The 9,920-nt window shown below is 55.5% G+C and overlaps 1 protein-coding gene across 1 annotated transcript in view; it reads right to left on the bottom strand.

The window, feature by feature from the left end:
* The window catches only part of SDK1 (sidekick cell adhesion molecule 1), a 661,119-nt gene that overhangs the window by 279,772 nt on the left and 371,427 nt on the right, over positions 1–9,920 (bottom strand). Inside the window, exons 6-7 of the mRNA XM_007942892.1 lie at positions 5,808–5,919; positions 4,745–4,935 (exon numbers count right to left, since the gene is read on the bottom strand). Of these exons, the coding sequence (XP_007941083.1) occupies positions 4,745–4,935; positions 5,808–5,919 (303 nt within the window). The remainder of the gene's footprint in view (positions 1–4,744; positions 4,936–5,807; positions 5,920–9,920) is intronic.

Genomic DNA, 9,920 nt, shown 5'->3' on the forward strand with positions numbered 1-9,920 from the left:
GTAGGGTTTCCAAGGCTGTCATCTTTATGGAAACCGACTGTCTCATCTTTCCTCTGCAGAGCAGCTAGTGGGTTCGAACTGTCGACCTTTTAGTTAACAGTCCAGCACTTAAAACATTGCACCACCAGACCTCCTCCCTTTGCCATGTAACTCGGCCTACGCACAGGCCCCAAGGATGACATGTTGGGAACTATTCTGCTACCACAGTGGGCACCCAGTGTGAATGTGGGTGGAAAGCCACGGGGATACCCAGGGACCTGCTGTTGACCAGATGGCCATTGGAGAAGGGGTGTCTCTAGACCTCACAGCGAGGCCTACCCAGCAAGCCGTCAAGGCAGACAGCCCCAGGGCTTCTAGTTTCCATGGCAGGAGCCAGAGCCCAGCCACAGGGCAGGGAAGCAGGACCCATGGCCGTGTGGACCGTCACCCCCACGGCTGCCTCCATCAGGCCAGCACCAGCTCTCTGGTTTAGGCTGGAAGCCTCCCACACTGGCTGGAGCTACGAGCCACACCGCCCACCCCGTCTTCTCAGACAGCACAGCTGCTTCATCTACCAGCAGTACCAGGTGATGCAGGCGTCCCGGCTTCTGCTGCGTAGCCCGGGTTTGGGGAAGGCCCTTTGAGGGGGATGGGGTGAAGACACCCACTAAAACCCCACTGTGTTTGGCTGTTGACCTGTGTGTGCCTGGAGGAGGGCTCGGCCCTGGCAGCTGGGGGCCCAGTGTGTGGGGTACAGCCAGCAGAATGGGAGGTGTTAGGGCCGTGGGTGGTGTAGGGCGGTGGGGGATTATCAGAGGACCAGAGGCCAGGTCCGGAGAAGACGGGAATGTTATAGAAACAGCAGTAGCACGGGACTGAGGTCCGGCCCAGATAAGGCTGGACGTCCCACAGCGGAGGAAGGGCCATGGGGGTCACGGCAGGAGTCGTCAGGCCCAGTCCGCACAGGGTCAGACCTCTGAGCACCTGCTGAAACTGCCGGGATCAAGCAGCAGAGGGGGGGCCCAAAGGCGGAGCAAATGCTGCCACGGGCCTGGCTGGTCTCATCAGAACGAAAGAAGCCCCCGAAGCCGATTTGTTCTGGGTCTTCACATCTCTGCTCCTCTCCGTGTCGCCAGTGACAGCCCTGAGGGGTCGGCCACGTTTCCAGAAGGCTCCCTCTGTGGCGGTGGGGCATGGGGCGGCCAAAGCCGACATCACTCTGAATTGAGACGTGGCAGTTTTTTCATACGATTTCACAATAAAACCTACATGTTCCAGGAACCCTTAGGCACGTACACAGGATCAAATGGACCAAGGCAACTCGCAAGGGACAGAGGATGCAGGGTGGGCAGGGAGTGGTGACCGTGGAGGAGGAACAGCTCAGGACGGGAGTGAGGATGGTCACAAGCCCGAAACGTGCACGGAGACAGGGTGGGGGTGTGTCCCGCGGGGCACGTAGCCAACAGGAAATCGTTTCTTCAAATGTTGGGGAAAAGGGGTGTATTTAAATGAGTGTGACAAAGAAGGGGGCTGTGCGCCAGAAATGAACCAAGTCCAAAGTGCCTGTGACAGGTTCTGGCACTTCCAGGGAGGGTGACTGAAGCCAACACGAGTCTGGAGGAAGACAGGCCTTGTCTAAGTTGCCTGGAAGTGGTTTAACACAATGGCCCTATCTACTGGAGACCCACATGTCACAGATTCTCAGTCTGGGTCACACTACAACAAGCTCACGTGCCTACCGATCAGCCTGATGAAAGTCTTTGCAGGAAGGGGTTACTTGCGCGCACCGATCACGAGGCCCTGGTTACCTGTGTGCACCGATCGCGAGGCCCTGGTTACCCACGTGCACTGATCGCGAGGCCCTGGTTACCCGCACGCACCGATCGCGAGGCCCTGGTTACCCACGTGCACCGATCGCGAGGGCCTGGTTAGAGACACCTCTGAGGACCAGCTGGGTCCCTGACACAGAAGCAGCAGTGACTGTGACACGAACCCTGCTCTTACTGTCCGGCTGCTCCCGCCCACGGAGGGGCTGGTGGGTCTGAGCTGCACCAGCCGGGTGAGTTGCAGGACACATAGCCATTTCCTACAGATCTCCAGGGATGTGGCCTCCTCAGGCTGACAGCCCTTCATGCCGTAGACTTGACATGCTCGCTAATTTCATGGGACATTCTGAGCTTTTGCATTTCTCATCTCAAAGTGGCAAACTGGAAAACGTGCTACTTAAGGAGTTCTTGAGTGGTCCTTGTGGTACAACAGTTAAGTGCTCAGCTACTAACAGAAAGGTTGGCCATGCAAACCCACCCAGAGGCTCTGCAGGAGGACCTGGTGACCCGTTCCTGTGAACGTGACAGCCTAGGAAACCCTCCGGGCACTTCCCCTCTCTCACAGGGAGTCGCTACGAGTCGGAATTCACAGCATGGAGCTCCTGCTCTGGGAAGGGTTTCTGCTTCTCTGATCTTCACTGCTCTCAATTCAGGAGGCCTGCTGGCAAGTGCTTAGACACTCTCCTGCTCAACAAACGTTGGTCCTTCGAACCCACCAGCTGCTCCATGGGAGAAAGATGTGGAGGTCTGTAAAGACTGGCATCCTGGAAGCTTATAGGGCAGTTTTCTTTTGTCCTCTAGGGGCCCTGTGACTCAGAATTGACTGCAGTGGGTGTGGTTTAGGCGTTCTTTCTGTAAAGAATACACCTTGGAAACCCTCTGGGGCAATTCTACCCCATCCTCTAGGGGCGCTGTGGGTCGGAATGGGCTCCACGGCAGTGGGTATGGTTTGGGCTTTGCTTCTGTGAAGACTGACAGCCTTGGAGACCCTGTGGGCAGTTCCACTCTGTCCTCTAGGGGCGCTGTGGGTCGGAATGGGCTCCACGGCAGTGGGTATGGTTTGGGCTTTGCTTCTGTGAAGACTGACAGCCTTGGAGACCCTGTGGGCAGTTCCACTCTGTCCTCTAGGGGCGCTGTGGGTCGGAATGGGCTCCACGGCAGTGGGTATGGTTTGGGCTTTGCTTCTGTGAAGACTGACAGCCTTGGAGACCCTGTGGTGCAGTTCCACTCTGTCCTCTAGGGGCGCTGTGGGTCGGAATGGACTCCACGGCACTGGGTGTGGTTTGGGCTTTGCTTCCATCGATATTCCAGCCTTGGAGACCCTGTGGGCTGTTCCACTCTGTCCTGGAGGGGTGCTGTGGGTCAGAATCAACCTGACAGCAGTGGGTACTACTTATTCCTGCACAGGGGGTTCCTCAAACCAACCTCCCAGGCATCCTGTTGTCAGACGGTGTTAACAATCACATCTGCTGAGGAAGATGGGAGCATGACAGTAGCTGGGAAGCGAGAGACAGAAGCAGGCACGGGCCTCACAGCATGGTGGTCTGGTGATCTGATAACAGACAGGCTGTCCTTACACTGTGCAACGCCCACCTCCTGAACACAAACACGTCCCCGCGTGCAGAGCTCGGAAACCCCAGGGGAGCTGACTTCAGTGCCTCCTCCTCCTTGGCTGCGGAAGAAGTGGCTGTTTTCCCGGGAAGGACCTCTGCCCTAGCTTACCTTAACCAAAGCTAATTCACTGTCTGCGCGTGGCTGTGGGGCTGGAAGCTATGTCCCCAGCAACTCAAATACCAGCAGGGTCACCCATGGGGCACTGGTTTCTGTGGAGCTTCCAGACGAAGACAGACCAGGAAGAAAGGCCTGGTGATCTACTCCTGAGAACTAGCCAATGACAACCGTACAGATCACAATGGACCGTCATTCAACGTAGACACGTCATCGGGAAAGACTGATCACCAGAAAGGGCTGTCGTGTTTGATAAAGTGGAGGACTGGTGGCCATGACAGGGGCTCAGACACACCCACACTCAGGAAGACGGGGAGACATGCTTTGTCCTGTTACACAAAAGATCACCATGAGTCAGGGCCGACTCAACAGCAAGTGACAGCGTCTGATGGTTTTTAACTTCCTTCTGGGTCGAAAAATAACCACAGCCGACTAATTTCTGAACATTGACAGCAGAGTGCAGTGAAAGGTTAATGGCACAAAGGCCAGACTCGAGGTGACACGTAGGCAAGCATTTTCTCCCTGCACTGGCCGGGCCCTGTCATTGAGTGAACTCTTTGGAAGGTGTGTGAACAAAGGAACACCCACACTTTGCTAAAACCTGGCTTCCACGGACTTAATGTTCTTGGAAAGAACAGCAGGATGGATTTGGAAAATGAACGTGACTTTGCCTCCATTTGCTGAGTGAAAAGTGAAGTTAGGGAAAGATAGGGGCTGCTCTATTGCCACAGCCCTGTCCACCGGTCTGTCCTAATGCAATCACTTGTGTGTCACCATGAGGCTGTGAGCTATGCCATCAGCGTCTCAAACACCAGCAGGGGCACCCCTGGGGGACAGGTTTCTGTGGAGCTTCCAGACTCAGACTGACTAGGAACCACCCCTGCAGAACTCACCCCGAGAATCAGCTAGTGGAACCTTCTGGGTCACGACACTGACGTGCTTGCTCTGGGGGGTCAGTCGCTAGCGGAGGATGTCGTGTCTGGTGAACCAGGGGGTGAAGGAGGCCCTCGGGGACATGGACCAACACCACAGCAAACAGCAGACTCAGACACGCCAGCCACTGTGAGGACGGGGCAGGACCAGCCCGCTGAAATGCTTTGCTTTGTTGCATGTAAGGTCGCCAGGACTTGGAGGGGCTCGAGACAGCTGACAGCTAATGCTTCCTGTCACTGCAGGCCTGTTGGGAGGACAGTCCCCGGCTTGGCCATTACCTATGATGGAGAGAAAGGCGGCGGCTCTGGCTGGCTCGCGGGTGCCGTCTCTCATTGCTGCCTCGCACACGTACATCCCGGTGTCGGCTGACGTCGGGTTGCTGATGGTGAGGTGTCTCCCAAAGCTGTGTAGCCCGCTGGTGACCTGGATGCCGTTTCTCCTCCAGGACACGCTGAGCTCTTCCACAGGTCTGCGGGGACAGAGGGCGGGAGGGACAGTCGCCGTGAGAAACCTAGGTGGCCATGACACCAAGGCCAGGCACTTCACAGCCAAGTACACCCCGAACACAGGAGGATGCACGAGGGACGGTCCGCAGTCAGCCCGACCCCGCTCTCCTCCCTCACAGTGGCACGCCTCAGCAGTACATTGTGCTCAAGGGCTGTTGAGCAGGGACAGCTAATTGAAGCAGCAATGGACCGTGAGCACTAACGGTTCCATTTGTTCAGGAAAAGGATACTTAAAATAAACACTAATGATGGGCCTTGGCCACACAGGAGGTGCGGCCCACGGACGGTGCAGAGAACTCCCAGGGCCGCAGGAAAGGGTCTCACACCGCTCCTCCTCAGCTAGGACCTCAGGGAGGCCCTCCCCTCCCCCAGCGCTTGGCTGAGAAGCACTGCACTGTTGGATGCTGGGCTCGGGACAAAGCCATCGTGTTCGGTTCCCTGTCATCCCAGGCAGGACATGCTCACAGCCCAGCTGGACCAACAAGGGCACCGCGGCTCACGGAGCAAAGCACGCGTGTGTGTACGTGGCCTGCCCACTGGACAGCGCCTCACCTCACTCGCCCTCTGTGAGCGTCCACCAAGGCCACTGTTGCTAGGACACTGAACAGGTTTCGGCGGACCTTCCAGACCGACAGGGGCCAGGGAGAAAGGCCTGTGGGCCTCCTCCTGACGACCAGCCGTGAGAGCCGGTGGGGCACGGCGGTCTGATGCGCATGCCCTCAGGGGACGGCAATGACCCGGCAGCGTTTCGTTCCACTGTGCACGGGCTCACCGTGAGGCGGGGCGGGCTGGACGCACGCTAACAACAGCAGTAGGCTGGCACTCGGGGACCCACCTGGCATTGGCTATGCATTCCAAGGTGACATCACTGGTTCCAGCCACCACGCTCCTGTTGCCCGGAGGGACCACTATAACAGGGCCTGTGGCTTCCGAAGCACTCACATCCCCTGGGGGAGAGAAAACACAGATGCTGTAGGAACCTCCTAAGTGGACACAGTGCAACATTACACGAGGTATGTAACGTTATATAACGTCACACACTCACGCACGGCTGGTCTCACCCATCACCTAATAGGAAGCCAAAGATCTCATGACCCTGCCCTCGGCCGTTGGGGAGCCCTCTGGTGTGGTCACTGTCACTGGCCTGTATCCACCTGGATGGACCGTGAGCCTAGTGTCATTGCCCAGCCGCAGTGGCTTCACCCACAGCCCTTAAGGGTGCATCCCCCGGAAAGCCCGTCATGGAGACCACCACACACCACTCCAAATGCTCTCAGCTAAGGGCTTCCAGCTGCTGGACAAGAGCACATCCTGGTTTTCTATTACCAGCGTTAACTAGAGGCTTTTCTTACTGGCTTATCTAGTACAACCGCTATTTTCAACCTGTTCAGGCCCACCACAGCTCCGTGAGCTCAGCACTCCACCAGGCGGACTTGCTACTAGAAAGCTGCCTGCCTTCTCCCTCGGCCCAGACGTGGTTCCCCACCCCGGGGAGGGCACCTTCACCCAAGTGTTCTGGCCCGTTCATGCACCTTACACCCCTGTTTCTTTTCTGAAAAGTGAACATCCTGAGCCCATCTCTGTTCTGTGAGTATCAAACCACAATTAGTTTAGCTCACACATCTGGTGACAAAGGAGAAAAAACGTGACACAGTTTTGCCACTTTTCTCTAAACTACATTTAACGTCAAAATTAAACTCCCCACAGTATGCTTTACTGCTGTTTATTTGGGAAAAGGGAAGACTGTCAAGCTTTTCTAAAACAAGAATTCCAACCAAGGGCGGGGATGCGGGCAAGGGGTGGAAATGCATCCCAGTGGCTGCAGACGCAAGACGCTTCCGGAACATGGTGCTGAGAGGAGAGGCGGTGTTGTGACAAAGAGCTGAGGAGAACACCGGCCAGGGCAGTTCTAGCTGCTGGGCTGGGACCGGGGTGAAGGCCACCCAGAGACAGCAGAGGGGACACAGGGAGTCCCTAGAGCCAATGCACAGACGCCTGACTACTGGCCGGGAGGTTGGCGGTTCAAACTCACTCAGAGGTGCCTCTGAAGACACGCCCAGCCAACGGCTTTTGAGAGGCCACCGCCTTGGAAGCCATCTACAGCAGCCCCACTCTGCCACATGGGGTCACTGTGGGTCAGAATCGACTCCGACACCGTCCCTGTTCCCTCTTCCGGCTGTGACTGCCCAAGCAAAGTGAGGCTTCTGTATTAAGGCCCACATGACGGATTGAAAAAGTCTGAGGAGGGCAGAGCCAACACACTCCATTAGAGAAAACCTGATGGAGGTCGGTCAGCTGGCCCTCACTACAGTGGGTGTCCTGCAGAAGCCGGGGGCGGCCGGTACGCCCCGCTCCCCACACTCTCTGCCTCTGCGGCTGGCTGCCCAGGCCCCTTGGGAAAGCCCGCTCCACCCCCTGGGGGTCTTCCTGCTGACATTGTGCAGGTTAGAGATGGGGAGTGACCACCAGACTCCGGCACAGACACGGCCTGTCCGATCAACAGCCTGCCTGTCACCTGAGGAAGTCACTGATGAGGAGAAATGACCCGAGAAGCTAATATTAGCAAAGAGTTCAGTGACGCGAAGCAGATCAGCAATGAATGCTCAAAGGTCACGGAGCAGGGGGCTAATTTGCAATTAATCGTGGCTCAGCCAAGAGAGGAAGCTTGTGCTCAGCGCCTGTCACTGTCGGGAGACTGTCACCCAGCGCTCCTCGCCCTCCTCCCGCGGCCAGGAAGCCTGTCCGTTGCACATCGACCCTGAGGACCCATGCGCTAAACAGGCTACTCCACGTCTGAGCGGCAGCGCACCTTAGAAATAACTGGAGCCCAACGCTCCACTCCCACCCTAATCCCAGCTGGCAACAGAGAGGGACTGTCAGTCCGCCTGTCAGTGTGACACACGATGGTGGCTCGCATGTGGCTGTGATACTGGCAGCTATGCCCGAATCCCACCAGGGTCACCTGTGGTGCACAGGTCCCAGCAGAGCTTCCGGACTCCGAGGGACCAGGGCCCGGAGACCTACTTCTGGTCAGCCATGAAGGCTCTATGGCACAGGTCTACTCTGACCCCCGGGGTCCCAGAGGTGGAGTCAACTCAGGGGCAGCTGGGTGCAGAAAGCGACTCAGGGTAAGATGCGGTGGGTCTTACAGAGAAGGCCCGTAGGACATACAGGGCCCCTGAGAAGGTAAACGTGACATATGGAACTACGTGGCGAGACCAAAGCCAGGTACACACATCTCTGAGAGCAGAGCCCATGCATTTCATATTGAATTGGCTGTAAAAACGCATCAGTGCAACTTGACATAAACCAAAAAACACACTGTCATCAAGTGGATTCCGACCCACAGCGCCCCTAGAGGACAGAGTGGAACTGCCCCCAGGGTGTCCAAGGCTGTCAATCTTCACAGAAGCAAAGCCCAAACCACACCCACTGCCTGGAGTCCATTCCGACCCACAGCGCCCCTAGAGGACAGAGTGGAACTGCCCACAGGGTCTCCCAGGCTGTCAATCTTCACGGAAGCAAAGCCCAAACCACACCCACTGCCATGGAGTCCATTCTGACCCACAGCGCCCCTAGAGGACAGAGTGGAACTGCCCCATAGGGTCTCCAAGGCTGTCAGTCTTCACAGAAGCTGACTGCCTCATCTTTCTCCCACGGAGCAGCTGGTGGGTTTGAACCACCAACCCTGTGGTTAGCAGCCAAATGCCTTAATCACCGTGTCGCCAGAGCTTCTCAACTTGACATAGGTGACCAGACCTCAGATCTCCTGATGAGAAGGAGAGAGCTCACTTTGGCAGATAATGCTGGGTTATTAAAAATACTGCTTTTAAATTTCAATCCATTTCTTATGTGCACGTGTTAAAAAAGTAGTAAAGAAAGGGTTAAAAAGAACTGAAATGCACTAATTCCCCCTTCTCTGCTCAGAGGTAATCGCCTCTAAACCCTTAACCCTTTAGTATTTAACCCTTTATATCTTTAAATTACATGCACCTACTGCTTTGCCTTCATTTTAGGCAAAGAAGGATGTGTCATTAACCCCTGCAATACGCAGATGACACAAACTTGCTTGTAAAAGTGAAGAAGACTTGAAGCATTTACTGATGAAGATCAAAAACTACAGTCTTCAGTGTGGATTACACCTCAACATAAAGAAAACGAAAATCCTCACAACTAGACCAATAAGCAGGAGCTCTGGTAGCATAATGGCTAAAGCACTTGACTGCTAACCAGAAGGCTGGCGGTTCAAACCCCCCAGCCACTCCTCGGAAGGAAGGTTGGGCAATCCTACTTCCGTAGTGATACTGCCTCGGAAACCCAAAGAGGGGTCGCTATGAGTCGGGGCCGACTTGACGGCACATAACAACAACAACAACAGACCAATAAGCAGCATCATGATAAATGGAGAAAAGATTGAAGTTGTCAGGGACTTCATTTCACTTGGATCCACAGTCAACAACCACGGAAGCAGCAGTCAAGACACCAGACATCGCATTGCACTGGGCATATCTATCTCAGAAGACCTCTTTAAAGTGTTAAAAACAAGGATGCCTCTTGGAGGACTACGGCGTGCTTGGTCTAAGCCATGATGCTTTCAATTGCCTCATGTGCACGCGATAGCTGGACAATGAATGGGGAAGACTGAAGAACTGCCACGTTTGAATCGTGGTGTTGGTGAAGAATACGGAATACACCGTGGGCTGCTGGAAGAACAGCAATCTGTCTCAGGGGAAGTACAGCCAGGACGCTCCTCAGAAGCCAGGAGGGCAAACTCAGTCTCATTTATTTTGGACACATTCTCAGGAGGGACTGATCCTTAGAGAAGGACATGCTGCTTGGAAAGGAGAGTTCAGTGAAAAAGAGGAAGACCTCCACCAGATGGACTAAGTGCGTGCTTAGCAATGGGCTCAAACACACCCACTGCTGTGGGGATGGCACAGACTGGCAA

The sequence above is a fragment of the Orycteropus afer genome, unplaced genomic scaffold (genome assembly GCF_000298275.1).
Source record: "Orycteropus afer afer isolate SDZICR_OR568_19922 unplaced genomic scaffold, OryAfe1.0 scaffold00006, whole genome shotgun sequence".
NCBI classification, from domain to species: Eukaryota; Metazoa; Chordata; class Mammalia; order Tubulidentata; family Orycteropodidae; genus Orycteropus; species Orycteropus afer.